Source organism: Staurois parvus, unplaced genomic scaffold (genome assembly GCF_062004578.1).
Source record: "Staurois parvus isolate SC_StPar_1 unplaced genomic scaffold, SC_StPar_1.0 ptg000106l, whole genome shotgun sequence".
NCBI lineage: Eukaryota > Metazoa > Chordata > Amphibia > Anura > Ranidae > Staurois > Staurois parvus.
This window is the reverse complement of record NW_028317902.1, coordinates 5590400-5612182: the sequence shown is the minus strand read 5'-3', so window position 1 is coordinate 5612182 and position 21783 is coordinate 5590400. Positions and strand designations below refer to the sequence as shown.

Sequence of the window (21783 nt, the reverse complement as noted above, 5' to 3'; positions counted from 1 at the left end):
GATGAAGGACCATCTCTGCAGCACTCCACCAATCAGGCCCATATGGTAGAGTGGTCAGACGGAAGCCACTCCTCATTAAAAGGCAAAATGGCAGTCCGCCTGGTGGCAGCATCATGCTGTGGGGATGTTTTTCAGCGGCAGGAACTGGGAAACTAGTCAGGATCAAAGGAAAGATGAATACAGCAATGTACAGAGACAACCTTGATGAATACCTGTTCCAGAGCGCTCTGGACCTTAGACTGAGGTGACGGTTCATCTTTCAACAGGACAATGACCCTAAGCACAGAGCCCACATAACAAAGGAGTGGCTATGGGCCAACTCTGTGAATGTCCTGGAGTGGACCAGCCAGAGCCCAGACTTGAACATGTTTGAACATCTCTGGAGTGATCTGAAAATAGCTGTGCGTCGGCACTCTCCATCCAACCTGATGGAGCATGAGAGGTACTGCAAAGAAGAATGGCAGAAATTGGCCAAAATAGGTGTGCTAAGCTTATAGCATCATACTCAAAACGGCTTGAGGCTGTAATTGGTGCTACAGGTGTTTCAACAAAGTATTGAGCAAAGAATGTGAATAGTACATGTGGTTTTTTATTTTTAATAAATTGCAAAGATTTCAAAATGAACTTCTTTTATGTTATCATTATGGGGTATTGTTTGTAGAATGTTGAGGAAAAAAATGAATTTAATCCATTTTGGAATAAAGCTGTAACATAAAACAAAATGTGGCAAAAGTTAAGCGCTGTGAATGGTTTTTGGATGCACTGTAAAAATTGCAGAGAAACCGAGGGGGTGTGTGCCAGACCACATATGTTACTAAATGCTGATTACTGAGTGCACTAGGTCCAACTCTGAATATAAATGCACGGTTCAGTAGGTAAAAGACACCCTGCACAACTACTTTAAAAGGGGGGAGTAGAGAAAAGACTAAAAAAAAAAAAAAAAAAGAACCAAAAAACATGAGGTTGATCGTACAGTGACTCCAAATGGACACTACAGTAGTCAGTATTCTCCATGTATAAACTCATGTAAAAAGAAAAGGGTGGACATCAAAAGATTTAATTTTCTTTTAGAAAGAAAATTCTGTAAACAAAAGTTAGATACACAAAGAAAACATAAAAAGATCACAGTACCATTAAAATAAACTGTAAATGTACAAGAGCGTGCTATGTACAAGTTTAAAAAAATAATTTCCCTTCATACTACGCCTGCTATAAATAAGTCCATTTTCTCCCAGGATTTGGCATTAAAATGTAGGCTAAAATGTCTTGAAATGTCCAAGCAGAAAGACCCAAAATATAATTTTTCAAGTACCTATCAATTTCCCCCATAGTTCCCAACCATAAATATGTCTAGATATGTAGAAGCAGAGGATTCCTGGGGCTCCTAGAGGCCATTCCTCACCGACTGGTGAATACCATTTTCATCTATTGTAAGAGGTGCATGGAACTCCTTGTTCTTCACATAAGGCTCCAGGCCCTGGTTGATAAAAAATAAAAATCAGAACTGTTCAGTGAGCAAATCTGAGAGAAAACGGACCCACAATCATCAGACAGGTATTCATAACTCCCCCCCCCCCCCCCCCCCCCAAAAAAAACAAAAAAAAAAAACAAACACACACTTTTCCAAGAAAAGCAAAAATCTTCCCTTGCACTGCCTTCGAACTACAAGGGTAAATGCTCATTTATGTCTACGGTACTGGTAAAAGCACTTAGTCCTACCTGATCCTCCCTCCAAGCTGTAAGACCAGCACCCACAGCTTATTCTTATTGCCCTTACGCTCCAACAGTCATGTGATCTCTGATACCTTCAAGTACAACGCAAGGCTGACAAGCGACAGCTCACAAGCCGGAGCTTAGGAAAGGTCAGGATAGCTGACAGCTGTGGGAGCAGTGGGATCAGTCAAGTAAAAATGCTTTCTAGTGCCTTAAATATAAGCAAGCATTTAACCCTTGTAATGCAGAGGCAGCCCCACTGCAAGGGAGGTTTTTGATTTCCCTGGAGACATGCTTTACCCTTTCTTACTGTCCAGGCAGAACTGCAAGTTAAGGCAAGAGAACACAATAGGTTCCCAATATACACTAAACTGGCCATCTAATAAAGCTTCAGATCAGCCCAAAAATGTCATGTTAACCATTATACCACACCTACTACAAAAGGCAGGGTTCAGATAATACAGAACAACCTAGATTCTCATAGGGTCTACAGCTACCAAGAAAACAGAAATACTAAACTGGATTACCTGCATACCCAAATACAAGACGGTATAAAATTAAAGAACACCAAAGTAGGTTAAAATGCATTAGTCCAGTAAGAAATGTACCTACATAAAAAAAAAAAAAATCTATCTATTCATATACAGTCAGGTCCATAAATATTGGGACATCAACACAATTCTAACATTTTTGGCTCTATACACCACCACAATAGATTTGAAATGAAACGAACAAGATGTGCTTTAACTGAAGACTGTCAGCTTTAATTTGAGGGCATTTACATCCAAATCAGGTGAACGGTGTAGGAATTACAACAGTTTGCATATGTGCCTCACACTTGTTAAGGGACCAAAAGTAATGGGACAGAATAATCATAAATCAAACTTTCACTTTTTAATACTTGGTTGCAAATCCTTTGCAGTCAATTACATCCTGAAGTCTGGAACGCATAGATATCACCAGACGCTGGGTTTCATCCCTGGTGATGCTCTGCCAGGCCTCTACTGCAACTGTCTTCAGTTCCTGCTTGTTCTTGGGGCATTTTCCCTTCAGTTTTGTCTTCAGCAAGTGAAATGCATGCTCAATCGGATTCAGGTCAGGTGATTGACTTGGCCATTGCATAACATTCCACTTCTTTCCCTTAAAAAACTCTTTGGTTGCTTATGCAGTATGCTTTGGGTCATTGTCCATCTGCACTGTGAAGCGGTGTCCAATGAGTTCTGAAGCATTTGGCTGAATATGAGCAGATAATATTGCCCGAAACACTTCAGAATTCATCCTGCTGCTTTTGTCAGCAGTCACATCATCAATAAATACAAGAGAACCAGTTCCATTGGCAGCCATACATGCCCACGCCATGACACTACCACCACCATGCTTCACTGATGAGGTGGTATGCTTAGGATCATGAGCAGTTCCTTTCCTTCTCCATACTCTTCTCTTCCCATCACTCTGGTACAAGTTGATCTTGGTCTCATCTGTCCATAGGATGTTGTTCCAGAACTGTGAAGGCTTTTTTAGATGTCGTTTGGAAAACTCTAATCTGGCCTTCCTGTTTTTGAGGCTCACCAATGGTTTACATCTTGTGGTGAACCCTCTGTATTCACTCTGGTGAAGTCTTCTCTTGATTGTTGACTTTGGCACACATACACCTACCTCCTGGAGAGTGTTCTTGATCTGGCCAATTGTTGTGAAGGGTGTTTTCTTCACCAGGGAAAGAATTCTTCGGTCATCCACCAGAGTTGTTTTCTGTGTTCTTCTGGGTCTTTTGGTGTTGCTGAGCTCACCGGTGCGTTCCTTCTTTTTAAGAATGTTCCAAACAGTTGTTTTGGCCACGCCTAATGTTTTTGCTATCTCTCTAATGGGTTTGTTTTGTTTTTTCAGCCTAATGATAGCTTGCTCCACTGATAGTGACAGCTCTTTGGATCTCATCTTGAGAGTTGACAGCAACAGATTCCAAATGCAAATAGCACACTTGAAATGAACTCTGGACCTTATATCTGCTCATTGTAATTGGGATAATGAGGGAATAACACACATCTGGCCATGGAACAGCTGAGAAGCCAACTGTCCCATTACTTTTGGTCCCTTAACAAGTGGGAGGCACATATGCAAACTGTTGTAACTCCTACATCGTTCGCCTGATTTGGATGTAAATACCCTCAAATTAAAGCTGACAGTCTGCAGTTAAAGCACATATTGTTAGTTTCACTTCAAATCCATTGTGGTGGTGTATAGAGCCAAAAATGTTAGAATTGTGTTGATGTCCCAATATTTATGGACCTGACTGTATATATATATATATATATATATATATATATAAAATGTATTATTATATTTTTTGTGTGTGTACATTTCTTACTGGACCAATGCATTTATATATTAAAGCTTGCTTTTCCTACAGAAAGAGTCACATGTCCCTCATGTGTTTCTCAATATGCCCCTTCCCTTTAGGAAATCTGACAGCAGGAATCACTGACTCAGAGTTCAGCCTCAAATACAGTAATATAAAAACACAGTTCAGCTGCCATCACACAATCATTCCTCAGAAACCAAATATTGAGTAATATTTGCTGTAAATTGCTAGAGTTGAAATCTTTGCACGTCATAGCTAGACAGATCTGAGTGCAGACTAGCTGGAGCACACATGGAAGAAATGACTGTATAGAAGAATATGACCTTTAGGACCCACATCAATGGAATTTGGGTTTGTATTGATGGGCAAATTGCAGCATGCTTCCAGGAGCTTTCCAGATCAGTTTGAGACGATTTCATGTCAATTTACAGTTCACTGACAGTATGGGGGAGATTTACTAAAACTGGAGAACTCAAAATCTGTTGCGGCTGTGAATGGTAGCCAATCAGCTTCTAACTTCAGCTTCTTCAATTAAGCTTTGACAAAAAAAAAAAAAAACTGGAAGTTGATTGGTTTCTATGCAGAGCTGCACCAGATTTTGCACTCTCCGTTTTTAGTAAATCTCCTTCTATTTGTCCTACAGTTGACCTCCTTTTGGATTCTCTCCATCTTGCATAGGAAAAAAACAGTAGTATATTCTGGCATTGAAAAAACCCAATGACACAGCCCTTACACAGGCATGGACTGCAAATTGTAGTACTCTGCAGGCACAAAATTCTTTTGAATCTTTCTGCAAAGGAAAAACTTCTGTAAGGCTACTTTCATACTGATTTGTAGCAAAAGCGCACAAGTGGTTTTGCCACTTTTTACCGTGTTTGTAGAGCATTTTTTAAAGCACATGCAATTCAAAAACTGCACCAAAAACGCAACACAGGTGCACTTTTGCCGTATTTTTAATTGATTTCAAGAAGTAGGTGCACTTTTTTACCGCACCAAAAATGCAGCAAGCAGGACTTTGAAAAACGCACTGGACCCGCAAAAGGATCAGTGTGAAGAGTTCCACAGGAATACATGGTCAAATGTTTTTCTTCTGTTTTTTGTAATGCAAAAATGGAAGAAAAACAGATCAGTGTGAAAGCAGCCTAAAAATGGTAGAGGTCTATGATGACTACGAGGATTTCTACTCACACTAAGTGTTAGGTTTGGAGAGTGGAGACTTTGCACAAAATTTTTAAGGTACCTACAGATAATATATGGTGTTCAGATATAAAAGGCATGCGGATGGAGGAAAGCTTCCTGTTGAGCCTTTGTATTCTGACAGAGTCTTCTCCGCTATCAGACTACAGAGATCAGTGTTGCTGGCTATAGCTGGTGACACTGATGGGGGATAAATCAACTTGTGTACAGCAAGCCTGCACATACATGGATTGAAATTTACGAGTCCCTGCCAGGGGCGGACTGACAACTCGTGGGGCCCCCGGGCAATAGGGGATCATGGGGCCCCTGTGTCCTTGCCCAAACTCAAAAAAGCCTATGAAAAAGGTACCAGGGGCATCTCATAGGGCCCCCTACTGACCCCGGGCCCTCGGGCAGTGCCCGAGTTTCCAAATGGTCAGTCCGCCCCTGGTCCCTGCTGAACCGACCAAATTTCGATCCATGTATGGCTGCCATAAGTCTGTCTTTCCATCTTGAGATAACTGAAACATTGATCACAGTGCATTTCCTCCACCCAGAAGCAATGTTTCAGTAACATCTGACACCACTACATGTGTGCTCAGCAAACAACTTTTATCTCTAGTTAGGATAGTTAATGTTTACTGTAATATCTGTATGGAAGTTCTTACACAAATGCATAGAGCACTGCCTAGGGTCATAGGGTAGCCTTAAATTTTAGAACTTACCTCTCCAGAGTAAGAGACAAGTGGGGAAATCTCACACTCAATGGGCACATCACTAGCATCCTGCATACTAAAATGGAAAAAAAAAAAATAAGACATATGAACAGGTGGTAGACTTTTACTGTGTAATGCCAGTGATAGCTGACAGATAAAGTCCGCTCCTCAGCCAAGCTAAACAATATACAGAACTAGAAGAGATAACCAGGGAAAGAAGAGTAAAGATCATGCACATCTGCAGATTAGTAACCACATGCTTCACTGAGAGAAGCCTGCAGAAAAACAGAACATATCTGACTTCCAATTAGAAACACCTAAACTTTGTAATAGTGATCAGGGCAGTCAATCAGACTTGCTATATCTGCACTGATTCCATCAGTGAAGCTTTAAAAGGAACGGTCCCCTCAGTTAATAGACTGTTCTAATCTAGGGTGAAGAGCTTGCAATAATATAAAGTTCAATAAATTAGATCTGGCCAATTTTAATTAAGAACTAAATCAACCCCTCCCTGATCAAATAGTTTATGGCTGGGTGCTTTTGGAAGTGCATTGCTTCATAGGCTGCTGACACATGGAAGGGGGTAAATATAGGCAGGACAGTGACAGCTAGGTCCAGTCTGGATCATACACATTAAATGTATTTCATAGGAAGGGTGGGGGGATATATAGAGGATTTAGTGTAAAAGGTACCACTACTCTTTAAAGCAAACCTGCCATTGGAAAAATATGAAGGTTGCCAATGTTAATAGTAACATATGCTTACCAACTGGGAGTACTTTACAGTACTGACCAAGAAATATGCAAACATCTTCTCAGATTTGCATACTTCTTTCAGGATAGTAACTAAAAAAGTATAAAGGAGCGGGACAGCCAGGCAATCGGCACTTTCAGAAGAAGGTCATCAATGGCAGCGTACGCATTTCTCTTATGAAAGGTTTACTTTAGTGCTACACAGCAAAGATTGCAAAAGATTGACAAATATAGTAGACTTTGAAAAACACCAAAATAACTAATTACTGTAAATCATAAGTTCTGAGAATTTTTAGCTTATTTAAGGAAACAAAGAGCTATTATGCAACAGCAACCAGAATTTGGACTTGATCCGTAAACCATACAACAGATTAAACCATCCATAGTGATGGGAAAATCTGACAGATTGTGCAGGACACGCAAAGAGATGTCTGCATGCACAATCCACCATGCCTGCCAAATGGCTGCATCTTCTGTCCCTTCTGAACCATGTGTGGGAGAGTCTGCAGCAGCCCGTAAGACAAGAGTCTTTACAGCATAAACGTGTTCCATAAATTCAATTCTACCCGACAGGCAGTGGTTACTGCATAAAACACACTGCTCTTTGATTTATTAAATAATCCTAAAATCCTTCCCAGCTATACATTAAAATCTTATAAATCACCTTTGTACACAATCCCTGACTCCTAACTGGAGGATATCAGAAAATCTTTACTAGCTGTAGGACATGCAGAAATGTGTATGCGAACGCCTGTGAGAAGAGTTATAAGAAAAGACAGGAGGACTTTTTAGGTATTAAATTCCCTCCACCATGAAGCAGAGACTCCGGTTAGTAGAGACCCTGCACCATGCACCCATAATTACGTAGTTTTAGTCTGGTCCTGCGCGCTTCCATTCTCTTTTCTGGATTGGCTGTTTTAAAGATAAACAGGCGGTGAAAGACTGCTCTGCATCCTCAATACCCAGCTTTGTATACAATAATCAAATGGAGTCCATCTGACAAACACCTGACATTGTAAGACAGGACAGTGAACATGCCAATATACATGTAGATTATCTGCAGAGATAGGTCATTGTCTACCAATAAACAATCTGTGTGTCATTACAGATTTTCAAGGAAGACATATCTTCTTAGATATCAAACTGCCAGGATGCAATAATTTAAAGTAGAACTGAAGGCAAAACATTTTCTATAGGAGGTTATAACCTCTGTCAGGTCTTTTTTTTTCTTAGTTGTTTACCTTGTATCCCATTGGAGAAATTTCCTTTCACTTCCTGACCCATAGGTTGACACTAGTGCAATTTCAGACGTGACTTGAATCGCACAGAAATCACGACAATGGAAATAACATTTTTTTCAATGGTGTCCATTCACATGAATGCATCTCAGCACAGAGCAATTTTGGTAAAGGTTCTGTAATACATTGATGTGCGAGCGATTTTGGCCCCACAGAATATGCAAGCCACATCCAAGTAGCACTACATAATTGTGCAAAGTCAGATCAAAATCAGACCGCTGCAGTGTGAACATAACCTTAAAGTGGTTCTAAGGACTCAAGGGTTTTTGCCTTCATGCATTCTATGCATGAACAAAACAAAAAAAAAAAAAAACAAAACAAAAAAAACAAAAAAAAAAAAACAACCCCTGTGTGCAGCCCATCGCAATACCTACCTGAGACCCCTCTGCATCCAGCAATGTGCACGAGAGCAGCAGCTCTCCCAGAACTCTACCTCCTCATTGGCTGAAACAGCAGCAGAAGCCATAGGTTGCTGCTACTGTGAATAACACGAGGAGATAGGGGGGCGAGGCCGAGCCACACTCTTGGGAGCGAGCCTGTTTGGGTGCCCCATAGCAAGCCGCTTGCTCTGAAGGCACTTGGCAGGAGGGAGGAGCCAGGAGCGCCAGCAGGGGACCTGGGAAGAGGAGGATCGGGGCTGCTCTGTGCAAACCCACTGCACAGAACAGGCAAGTATGACATAGTTATTAAAAAAAAATATATATATATAAAAATTGCCTTTAATATCACTAAGTCTGCAAGCGGAAGCTCCACCCACTATTGCCACAATATTGCAACTGATAGAAAACGCTGCATCACAATACCGTTCCTGTAAGAAAAAACAAAACAAAAAAAAACACGGTTCACACTTGCTGCACAGTTTATCGTGGTCTTTGAAGTTGGCATGTGGTTCTTAGAACTATGATGCGATTACACAGAACACAATTAATATTTTTAAATAGATGTACACAGGAAATCTGCCCAAAATGCAGGGGGGTTGCCACCCAAGACAGCGGTCTCCAGAAAAAGTTTCCCAATTTCCTTTACAGGACTAAAATTAAGATTTTCTCTCTCTGACAACAGTCATAAAATTATAACTTTACAAATCACTTTGATTCTCTCTCTTTCTTCCTTTTTATTTTTGAACAGAAAACCTCTATGGACTCTGTAAAAGATACTTTAACAAGTATAGCGACATGCAACAGCTACAGTTCCAAAAGCTTGATATTACGGTACATCTAAACTGTGAACAGGACAGAGGTGAGTACTTACAGAGGAATTGCTGGGATTCGAGTGCCATTCTCATCTACAAAGTGTCCACCAGCATTGAGGACCCAGCAGTGATGCAGTGACATAAGTGCATGGCGAGCAGTACTGGGGTTGTCCTTTCCATTTTGGCTATCTGCATTTTTCAAAGGGGAGAACTCTTCCTCACGTAAGACTTCAAATACCGCAAATTTCCTATAAAAATACATATTGAATACAGTACACAGTTCTTGCAACATCTCTGCATGGTACCCAAGGGAATTGTAAGAAGCTACCACACTACTACTGCAGGCCAAACTGCAAGATACAAGATCCTAGAGGCATTTTGCCCATGGGTACTCACTTGGCAAACTGAAAGATGTCAAAGACAAACTTCTCCATCTTTATTCCGTTGGGTTTATCCGGGTGAATTTGCAAACCCTGTGTGTCCACATGAGGTATTTTCTTTACTGCAACATGGTGCTGCAACTGAGGCTCATGGACCCTACAATACATTGGAAAATTTGAGAGGAATACCCTTTACCAGATCTCACTTGTATTAAAAAGTAAAAGATTTGAGTTATGCCTGGTACACACAATGAGAACATCTGACTTTTTTTTGCAAGCTAGCCTCCTATTGAAAAGGCATAGGGTATTAGAGTTACAAAATTCTCGTAAGACAGAATGCAACGTCCTGCAAGAATATGATGTATTGTATTCTTTTATTTCTGAGCATGCGCAGTATTGCTCACTCAATTTTTTTTATGGCCAAATACTGCACCAATTAAACGAAAAACGTTTGTTCGGTTATCTTACGAGAAAAATTTTCGTGTTTGTCCCTTTGGAAAATTTCTCATGAACTGTCGTAAAATCAGCTCTCGAAAGCTATATGCTAAGGATCAGATTATCGGACAATCACTCCAAAAGCTTTTTTTTTCCGTCCAATTTTCTCAGCGTGTGTACTAGGCTTTACTTCATAACAGCCTAATATTCTTGTAACTTACTCCACCACTTGCTGCAGGAACTGTCTTGTGAAGAAGTGGTTGGCGATGTTCCCAGCATTATACATGAGTCTTCCATCTGTACTCCTTTTCTGTGCTGTAGCCAGTGTGATCTCACTATATTCCACAACCTGGTATACACCATCTACACGGCAAACTACACCAACAGGTTCAGTGGGATTCATCTTCTCCACCACCTAAGGAAAACAGAAGGAACTTTTTTTCATTCCTGAAGCAAAAATTTAAAAAAAAAAATCCTAATCACAGTGCATATGTCAGTGTAGATTTTACTTAGCATCAGTCTAGTGCGGGAGAAAACCTAGCAGCCTCTGTTATGTAAACTGGAACCAAAAGTGTGACCAGACACATTCTGACCTACTCTCCCACCCTACTGGGTGTTATGTTTGGTAAACAGATTTACTGTCCTGTAAAGAGAACAGAATTAGCATAATAGAGCTCATCAGGTTATGAGGGCTCTTTTGGCACTCTGGAAATGAATTGGTATGTGCGCAGACATGTGGAAGTACCTATCAGGCAGACTAAGGGCCAGTATAATGATCACTTAAAGTGCTTGTAAACCCTTGTGTATACCCAGTGAAGCAACTGGCCTCAGGTTATTCACAGAGATTAAACAAATCCTCCTATATAAATTGTACCTGTTTATCTTCACCTATCTCCCATCACCCATCTTCACCCATCCTGTACATTCTTATAAAAACAAACATACAGATCAAAGGATCTTTCTCAGCTCCAGCAGGCAGGGATCTGACGTCACACACTGCGCAGACTAGAAAGGAGAGGTCTGTGAAACCTGAGACCAGAGAGAAGGGAAAGGACATGCTCCCCGTCTACAAAGAATAAGGAAACATGCACAGCAGAGGCTGTCAATCACCTGCTGTGTGTTGGACAAGGGGCAGGGCCATCACCCAGGTTTTTGTGGCTGTCCAGTTAGACTGTAAGAAGTGAGTCATGCACATAGTAGACCGAGGATAAATATCCGAGAGGAACCACAGAAAGTGCTTTGGATTGAGGCTAGTTCACATTATGGAGGGAAATGGTTTATTCATTTCAGAGGTCTACAACCACTTTAAGATGCCACTAGTTTTCTATCTTTGAGCTATCAGTATTGGTTCAGCTTAGCCTTTATAAACCATAATCTCTTACCGTTTATCTTTTCAGACTTCTCTGAACTAGTCATTCAGTTTACTAGATCGAATGCATGCTATAGGTTTTCCTTTAAACTCATATTTTTTCCCAGTACATGTAGTACTTTGTCTTATGTTTCTAGGCGCTTCCTAACCCCTAAATATGGAGGGACCAAACCACCTCCCCTCCTGCTGCAGCTAATCTGACAACTAGGAAGGACACAGGTGCTTCATACCAGCAGCTTGTCTCGACTCTGAGCACTGAGCTCCGAGACAAGCAACAGCAAGAGAAATGCAAAGACTAACAACCCCCCACATTCCTGTTGCTATTGCTTGTCTCAAAAAAGTGCTGACAGCCAAAACAAGCTAACGTTATTAAGCATCCCTCTCCTTCTTAGCTGTTGTTGGATGGTCTGTGGCAGGGTAGGGGAACAATTTAGATCTCATAGCTAAGGGCAGAAGCTCCTAGCAACAGGGTGTGAAGTACTTTATGTATTTTGTCCCGTAGTAAAGAAAACTATGATAGATATTCATTCAGATGCAATAATAACACGTCTAAAGAGATCCCAATTTCCTGTTGCGGCTGTGAATATCCTAAATTACTTTTAACAGTAAATGGTTTATTATGCTTTCTAATGTTGCTCATTGCTTACTTTCTAACACTCGTTCTTGCTCCTGTACTCATAAAGCACCCAAATCAAAATTATTTTGCAGTTATGTATGGCTACTTACCTTGGCTCCACAATCTGCCTCCTTGCTCACACAGAATCCAATAAACACTGGATCAGCCACCTTCACTAAGACATTGTCTACACAGTATACATGAATGTACTCAATTCGTCTCTTTTCCATGTCTTTAAGCATCCCCTGTGCACCCAAAGCTCTATACAGACCTCCATTGCCATCTGTAAATGAGATTGGAAGAGGATTATTAAACATCATTCCTACAGAAGTTATATAGGAGGTAGTACTAAATGGCAACCAAACCTGGAGCCATGGAGAGTTTGCCCTTCTCCTCCATAAGGACCTTCCCCTCAAAACTCATTGCCGGCAGCATGCCCTGCTGGAAAAGGATAATGTTTTCTTCTTCTAGGCCAAAATATTGATGCTTATGAAAGAAATCATGGGTAGATTCCATGGTACGTCCACTGGTCATGATATACCTGTGAAATACAAGTCATTTCATTGAGTGCTGAAGATTTGTTAGACTTACACATTCAGACTAGGAGATGATGCCAATCATATACCATTTAGAAAAAGATCTATCCAATCTTTTATATTATGAAAAGTCTGCTTTAGGCAAGCAGCATCTATAAGGAGATTGCAGAAGCAGTGTGTTCACCTGGCCATCTGCTGTTTGCTTATACCCTAGTGCAGGGGGATGCACCATACAAAGTGGGTATAACTGATTATTTTGAATAATGTGCTGGATCATACACACACGCATTTATTTATATATAATAAAATTATTGAAAACGAGACAAGAGATACATCATTTCAGAACTTTTTCCACCTTCAATGTGACCTATAAACTGTACCACTCAATTGAAAAACAAACTGAAATCATTTACGGGGGGGGGGGGGGGGGGTGACTTCATTTTTCAGCATAACAACAACCCAAAGCATACATCCAAATCAACAAAGGAATGGCTTCACCAGAAGAGGATTAAAGTTTTGGACTGGCCCAGCCAGAGCCCAGACCTGAATCCAATCAAAAATCTGTGGGGTAATATGAAGAAGGCTGTGCACAGAAGATGCCCTCGCAATCTGACAGATTTGGAGTGTTTTTGCAAGGAAGAGTGGGCAAATATTGCCAAGTCAAGATGTGCCATGCTGATACTCCTACCCAAAAAGACTGAGTGCTGTAATAAAATCAAAAAGGTGCTTCAACAAAGTATTAGTTTAAGGGTGTGCACACTTATGCAACCATATTATTTTAGTTTTACTTCCCTCCACCTAAAATTTTTCAGTTTGTTGTTCAACTGAGTTGTACAGTTTATAGTTTGCATTAAACAGGTGGAAAAAGTTCAGAAATTATTTATCTTTGTCTCATATTTTTTACATCACATAAACCTGACATTTTAACAGGGGTGTGTAGACTTTTTATATCAGATAAGACAGATAATGAAATTATAAAAATATATATTATTAATATAGTTGTACACTATATTTTTTAGCAGAGGGCTTTGAATTTTATAACACACACAGCAAGCTGTAGGTGTGATGGACAGCAGACATATTCTTTTATTTTTGTGTTGTTTTCTTAACACGTGTGGTGTGGTCAACAGTCAGCTTGTCTGCTTTGTTTATAAATTTGAAGTTCCTGTGCCCAGCAGGGGGTGGGAGGTGAGAGTTATCCCAGCAGGGGATCACCTTGCGTTTTTAGATGCCAACTGGAAAACTGTAGGCTGAAGAGAGACCATATCCAATCAGATGCAGTCGCTGCTCAGATATTGAAACAGCTGCTACAATAGCCAGCAGCAGAGATTCCTCCATCCACACTAAACAGAATCTATCAAATTTCTCTCGTTCAGCCCACATAATTAACAAGAAATCCATTTGTGTATGGCTAGTTCTAAATGCTAGTTTGTATGAACAATTGTCCCTATACAGTACACTTCTGCAATAAAATCTATCTACCTGCCCACTCTCAGCGTTCTCCAGCACGTAAAGTGAGCCGCTGATGTGCAGCTCAGCTTACAGTGCCAGTCTGATCCCTCTGAGTCCGCATGACTGGCTACGGCGCATGAGTAACGTTGTTCTGTGCCGGCCAATGAAGACAGCCAGAGACTGGCACACAGAAGATGCAGTTACCAGCAAGGGACAGGTACCATTGTGGGAAAGCAAAGTAGAGCTCCCTTTAGTTCAACTTTAACATAAAATCTTTTATGCCATTTAATTGTTCCCCACTATATATTAATCAAACTTATTATCCCATTCTTACCAAGGAATAACACAGTCCTTCCCATGGCGTTCCTTTGCCAATTTCTGCAGCTTTAAGATTCGCTCGGCTTGTATTTGGAAGAGACTCTTGTGAGATGGCAGTCCCACATCATACATACCCTTTGGGTATGACACCCCAAGGCGTGTTCCCTGCCCACCAGCCAGCAGCAGAACAGCCACTTTACCATCTGCAATCTGATTAAAACCTAAAGAAAAAAAAAGAAAAACTATATTAAAATGGTACATGCTGAAGTGTAGTCAATGCATCACTACATTCATCTTGTTGGTCTTTCTGATCATTCATGTACTGATCAACATCAAAATTTTAAAACTAAAGTCTACTTGCTAGGCATTATTGATAACTTTTTTTTTGGGGGGGGGGGGCGGATGAATTTGTAACATTGCAAGGATTGCAGCTTTATTCCTTTCACTGTTATGAAATGAGAACCAATATCCTTTTCTTACCAAAAAAAACACACAAAAACTTAACAAGCCACAAAAGCTGGGAGAAACATACAGGGTGCCCAAAATGCATTATGTCATTTGCAGATGTGTTGCATTCAGACATGTTTTTGGTCCATTGTCTTGCGTTATTAATATATTATATATATGCAATATTAATGGGCTGCCAATGTGCAGCCATAATAAATGGGCTACCATTTTTTTTTGGAGGGGGGAGAGGAGGTGCACCTATTTTGCAAGCTATAAGATCAGTGCCACCAATGAACCCCCCCCCCCAAAAAAAAAACAAAAAAAAAACACACCACACAAAAACAAAAAACAGTATTTCTCCATATGTTTTTTCTAATGCAGAGGATCTTGGGTGTCTGTGTGGAGATGATCCCCATCTGAAGAATACTGTGTCTATTGGCAGAGTGACCTATTGTTCCACTGAGAACTGTACAGTTTTGGATTTCCAATTAGGCCAGTCTAGATAGAGAGGATGAACCTCTGCAGTAGACAAAGGCAGCAACTCAGGGACCACTGAACAAGCGACCTACTGGCCACAATGAACCTTTTACCTTGAGCTTCCCATTGCTGAAGATGTTGTTGGTCTCTGGTAACACTGCCGAGCACCTCTTGAGGTACAGCTTCCATCCTGGCATCTACTTTTTCTTGTGAAGATGAAGAAGAAAATGCATCCATAGCTTTACGGAAAAATCCATTTAGTTCCAAAAAGTCTAAGTCCTTTAATTCCTCCAACAAGTGAGAACGCTGAACTTCTGACAGCTCATCCCAAAATTGCACTACATGGCTCTGCCCAGCCTTAGACGCACCCTGACGTAATTTGTCCAAATCCATCGTTCAGATCCCAAGTGTCTGCAGGGAGGAAGACATTTAATCATTTCGATCCTTACAGCTCTAAGTTATATTCTCCCACAAGCATTTCAGGTTCTGAATCCTGTTTTTGAGGATAATCCTATTGTCCATCTACACTTATTCTGTGTCAGTAACTCAAACCATTGGCAGCCTGTTCATCACCACCATTTGTGTTGGGCTGGCCATAAACTATACAATTATCTTATTCAATTTCCTTTAGATTTAGCTTTAACCATGTAGTGCAAGGGCTTGCTTGACTGCATACAAATGGAAAGTTTTTAGGTTTAGCCTCATATTATATGGTTTTGGTAAATCTAAAAGGAAAATTGTACAAGATTGTATAATGTATGGCCAGCCTTAGTGTGCACACGCTGCCATGTGTTTTTAAGACAGAAGGAAAGGCAATCCAAACAATCACTCACCTTTTACATGCTGCATCCCCTCTGATCTTATGTCTCCTACACATGGGGGCTAAATTCTCACACAATTTATTTTTAACCTTTTTCAACCAATCACATGCCTGCAAAGCTCCGGTGAGGGTGTCTGTGTGGCTAGTTGGTGTCTGTGTGGCTGGTTTGTGTGAGTTCTTTCGGGGCATGTCATTGTTCTAAAGCCAGCCATACACCAATATTTAGCAGGGACTGGCCAAATCTGTCAGGCAGGGAAGGCCACAAACAGCAGAAGTTGATTGTTTTGATAAACTTCTGCAGAAGAGGCATGTTGGAAAATATTCAGTAGTCAGCAGATTTGTTGGCTTTGTACAGACAAACTTGCCAGACTGCTTAGACCAAAAAAAAAAAAAAAAAGTTATTTACAGTGAGATTTACCTGAAAAAAAAAAAAAAAAAAAAAAAAAAAAAAAAAAAGCGTTCACACCTGACAGATCTTTGTGGTCACATGACCACTTAGAAAAAATAAATAATAATTTATATATATATATATATATATATATATATACACATACACACACACACACACACACACACACTAATCAGTTATAACTTTATGATCACTGACAGGTCAAGTGAAAAACATGGATTATCTCGTTACAATGGCATCTGAAAGGTGTGTAATATATTGTGTTTTTTATATATATATATATATATATATATATATATATATATATATTGAAACACATACTGTTAATTTTGGGACAGGTCAATGATAACACCACTGTACACATCAAAAGAACTCTTTGCTATGTTAATTTTATGCAAGGTCACCTGGTATTTGGGGAATAATCTATTTATCTAATTATGCATTCTAAAGGGTACATTGTATATAAGTGAAGTCTTTTCATGTAAGATCAAAGTGGCCAGACTGCTTGCCATTGTACTGAATGGGAAAAATGTGTATATCAAAAGAAGCTTTATTTTTTGGTTAAGTGTGACAAAACACAGGGAACAGGTGACAGGACACAATAAGGTTCTCTGAAGGGTTCTAATGATTGCCTGTCATCTACCTTGTCTGTACCTCCACTGGGAGAGGAGTTTTTTCCTGTCATTGATATGGAATATAGATCGGACTTATGCTGGACGGTGTAGTATCTCTATGCTTGATATGAAGTATCTTAACCACTTCCAGTCCGGACACTTTCACCCCTTTCCTGTCCAGGCCAATTTTCAGCTTTCAGTGCTGTCACATTTTGAATGACAATTGCGCGGTCATGCAGCACTGTACCCATATGAATTTGTTGACCACTGAAAGAAGGTGTCTTTGAGGAGTTGATTTGGCCTCCAAATCCTCCAGATCTCAATCCAATACATGCATTTTTGGGGAAAAACAAATCAGATCCAAGGAGGCTGCACCTTGCAACATAAGCGATCTACAATTGATGACTTGGTGCCAGATAGCACAGCATACCTTCAAATGTCTATGGGAGTCCATGCCTTGATGGGCCAGAGCTGTTTTGGTGGCAATAGGGGGACCTATGCAGTATTAGGTGGGTGGTCATAAAGTTTTGGCTGCTCAGTGTATATTTGCATTGAGATTTAATAACTGTATACAGGAAATATAAGAGCATTGGGGAGCCAAAGTTTAAGGCTGCTGCTATCACACTGATCTGTTTTTCTTCTACTTTTGCATCAAAAAAAGCAGAAGAAAAACAAGTGACTATGTATTCCTATGGAACTCTTCACGCTGATCCATTGCGGAACCAGTGCATTTTTTTAAAAATCCTTCTTGCTGCATTTTTGCTGCAGGTTTGGTACAGTAAAAAAGCCGCACCAAAATTGCACCTCCCCATTGAAATCAATGGAAAAAGCAGCAAAAAACGGACCTACGTTGCATTTTTGCCGCAGTATTTGAGTCACGTTTCGTAAAAAAATGCGGTAAAATACAGCAAAAACGCATATGCGTTTTTGTTACAGATCAGAGTAAATGTAGCTTAAAAAGCTGGGTGACTATTCCCTTTCCCTCTACTTTAAAGTGGCCGTAGATTGATTGAAGTTCAGCAGAAACCAGACAAAGTTCAGTCCATCTATTTGCAGGCTGGTTGTACCGATAGATTTCAGTATAGCCAGCTTGTCAGGTTTTTCTTGTGTAAATCACTGTCGGTGGCTATAGCTGCTGGCAATGATCATTGTATTCTGCCAGTGGGGAAACCTCCTGCCGTCAGAGCACAATAGGGCTGTGGGAGGGATCCCCCCATCAACACTGACTGTGATTGCATCATCTATGGCTTGCTTAAAGTGTTACTAAACCCAGGACACTTCATTCACTATATCTGGTCTCCCCGGACACTTCATTCACTATATCTGGTCTCCCACAGGACACACAACATGGAAATGAAATTATTTTAGTAAATATAAACTGCTAAATACTTTTTCTCATCAGCAGTTAGAGCAGTCTTGTGACTTCTATAAGTGTCCAGCCCAGCACCGGTTAAAGCTTGTAGGAGGAGTTTTCATTCTCCCCTATGAGGCTGCAGGACCCCTGACCTCTGTCTGGACACTGCTGATTGGCCCTGTGCTGATCACATGCACTCTTCCAAGAAAAAAAAAAACTCTCTAGCAATATACACCAAACTGAGCATGTGCAGAGTGACTCCATATGATATGTCTTATCAGGCAATAAGAGGACGACACTAGAAGAAGGGGAGGACCAGAGAAACCCGGATCAAACAGCCTTTTTACACAATTCAGAGAATTAAACCCTTAGGTTCCACAGTGAGTATAACAAGCCTGCTTTACTGCATATACAGACATACTTTACTGTTGTGGGTTTAGTAACACTTTAAGTTTGGGGGGAGTACGCATTAGACATATAGAGCCCGAGTCCCCAAGGAAGGGGGTCCCCCCAGAAACCATTACCCAGCAATGTCTCCTCTCCCCCTCCAGTCTGTATCTGATCAATATATATGTACATACATACATACACACAGTGGCATCCCTAGGGGGGGGTGCATGCCACACCGGGTGACACCATCACAGGGGGTGCAGGAGCAGGATGCCAGCAGAGGTTTCTGGGCTCTGTGAAGGTCCTGGCCAGTTATTGGGGTGATCCCAGATTCCCGGCACAGTGACAGCTGCCCCCGATGTAGCAGTAAAATGAGTATCCCGTGAAGATATGTATCCCCTGAAGCAACTGCGCATGTGTCGGTTTCAGGCCGAAGAAGCCGATCTTCAACTTTAGCAGAGAGCTGCCAGTTAACCCCTTACAGGCTGCAAACCACCGAAGCTGATCCCGCAGATCACTATGAGTTGCAAGATCAGTTAACCCCGTATAGGTTCAACTGAACTGATCTTGCAACTGATCTGCGGGATCAGCTTCGGTGGTTTGCAGCCTGTAAGGGGTTAACTGGCAGCGCTCTGCTAAAGTCGGAGATCGGCTTCTTCGGCCTGAAACCGGCACATGCGCAGTTGCTTCACGGGATACTCATTTTACCACTACACCGGCATCACTCCTTCCTCTCTGGAGGGGTGACACCACATGTTACCGCACCGGGTGACACCAACCCTAGGGACACCTCTGTATATATCACAACCATTAATTATGTCACACACAGGAAAGAGGGTTTTGATCGATACTTAGAAGATACGGTCATAAATTATTGATCACATCTCTATTTCCATCATACAGATTCAAATCTAATTGATCAAAATACAATCAACATCATGACTAAAGCATCTCCGTGCTGCTGATCGATGTAAAACAATCGTTAATTTTCCACCCTGGCCAATCAACTCCCATCTAAACTGAGTCTAAGTCAATCAAAAAGGAAAAAGGACAGCTATTTGATCCTTCAAATCGCACATCACATGGATAATAAAATGGAAGCGTGTACGGCCACCATTAACTTTCCCATTTACTATACAATTTGATTGTACAATCTGCTTAAAGCTCACAGACATTCCCATCTGATTGTACAATCTACTGTAGATCTACCAACTATACTGTGCAATGGCCCGGCTGGATAGATACAAGCTGATTGGATAGATGAGGTAGGTCTTCAGATTACATAGTTGTGGTAAATGTAAAATTGATTGTAGAAAGATTATAGGTTGAGATTGTAATGTATATGATGAGCCTTAGAATTGCCAAAATGATGTAACATGAGGACAAACCCTTCAGCTAGTTATAAGGCAGCCTGGTGTACTACAGTTGTTGTTAGATCTATAGGAGATTGTACAGACATTGTACAGTGTATGCCCCCCTACTGTACAGTGTGTGATGTGGATCTCCTGTATTACAGTACAGACATCCTCCATTCCGCCCAGCCATACCCCCTGCAGGTGTCACCATTCCCCTTCCCTGTACCTGCACTCCGAGGTCTCCGGAGAAGCCGGGCTGCATGTCCGTGTGTGACGTGGACAAGATGCTAGAATGGAGATATTAAGCAGAGGGGCGGGGCACGAGAAAACGTCACGGATCACATGGAAGGGTGGAGCTACATTCCAGCTATCAGGAGGGATTGCCCAGCCATGTATGCGGCGTATCCATGGATACGCTTTCCAGCTCCTCTGCGCGTCCCCTCCGCTCTCCGTGCGTACTACGCCTGCGCACTGCTGTATCTAGAACAGCGAGTGGACAAGGCTGGTCACATGATAGGACTTGCCTCAGCCAAGCCCCCAGTGACGTCACTCCCCCCCCCCCCAGAACACCGTGTGCTGTGTGTGGGAAGCGCAGATGTAGATGATGAGTAATATGTCATGTCATGGGGTTCTCAGCAGGGGGATATCCAGACCAGGGGCGGACTAACCATTTGGAAACTCGGGCACTGCCTGAGGGCCCGGGGTCAGTAGGGGGCCCCATGAGATGCCCCTGGTACCTTTTTCATAGGCTTTTTTGAGTTTGGGCAAGGACACGGGCCCCATGATTCCCTATTGCCCGGGGGCCCCATGAGTTGTCAGTCTGCCCCTGATCCAGACCTCAAGTGTTAGTACAGGATTGTTTTGCTATAAAATAAATAGGTTTTAAAATAATCTGCTCTGTGCAACCATGTTACACAGAGCAGTCCCTTACCTCCTCTTCTGGGGTCTACCGCCAGCACCGTCAGCTCCTTCTTCCTGGGTGTGCCACCACAGCAAGCCATGTAATATGGGGGCACACCTGCAGGCTCACTCCCAAGCTGGGTTTGAGCATGAGGTTAAATGCCACTTGTTTTTGCCACCTTCCTACCCAATATTTTGTGTTTCTTCCACTTGCGAATGATTGCACCAACTGTTGTCACCTTCTCACCAAGCTGCTTGGCGATAGTTTGGAAGCCCAGTCCAGCCTTGTGTAGGTCTACAATCTTGTCCCTGACATCCTTGGAAAGCTCTTTGGCCTTTGCCATGGTGGAGAGTTTGGAATCTGATGGCTCCTGTGGGCAGGTGTCTTTTATACAGGTACCAAAATGAGATTAGCAGCACTCCCTTTAAGAGACTGCTTCTAATCTCAGCTTGTTACCTGCATGAAAGACACCTGGTAGCCTGAAATCCTGCTGAATGATAGGGGATCAAATACTTCTTTCCCTCATGAACATGCAAATCAGTGCATCATTTGTTAGACATGCATTTCTTTTGACTTTTTTGTTGCTGTTCTGTCTCTCAGTGTTACAATACACCTACCATTTGATCTTTAGACTGATCATTTCTCTGTGAGTGGGCAAATGTTCAAAATCAGCAGGGGATCAAATACTTATTTCCTTCACTGTATGT

At 41.5% G+C, this 21783-nt stretch overlaps 1 protein-coding gene across 2 annotated transcripts; it reads right to left on the bottom strand.

Annotated features, from left to right (window-relative positions):
* Positions 1-1041: 1041 nt before the first annotated feature.
* UAP1 (UDP-N-acetylglucosamine pyrophosphorylase 1) lies at positions 1042-20550 on the bottom strand. Of its 2 annotated transcripts, XM_089671523.1 has the most exons (11): positions 20402-20550; positions 15347-15644; positions 14326-14530; positions 12369-12544; positions 12114-12286; positions 10240-10433; positions 9600-9740; positions 9263-9451; positions 7578-7625; positions 5971-6037; positions 1042-1477 (listed from the first exon to the last, which is right to left on the bottom strand). In XM_089671523.1, exons 2-11 carry the CDS (start codon positions 15624-15626, stop codon positions 1385-1387), a joined length of 1566 nt encoding a protein of 521 aa, XP_089527649.1. In that variant the 5' UTR covers positions 15627-15644; positions 20402-20550; the 3' UTR covers positions 1042-1384. The 2 variants fall into 2 exon arrangements, with proteins under 2 accessions (XP_089527649.1, XP_089527650.1); XM_089671524.1 differs by lacking the exon at positions 7578-7625.
* Between the last annotated feature and the right edge of the window lie 1233 nt (positions 20551-21783).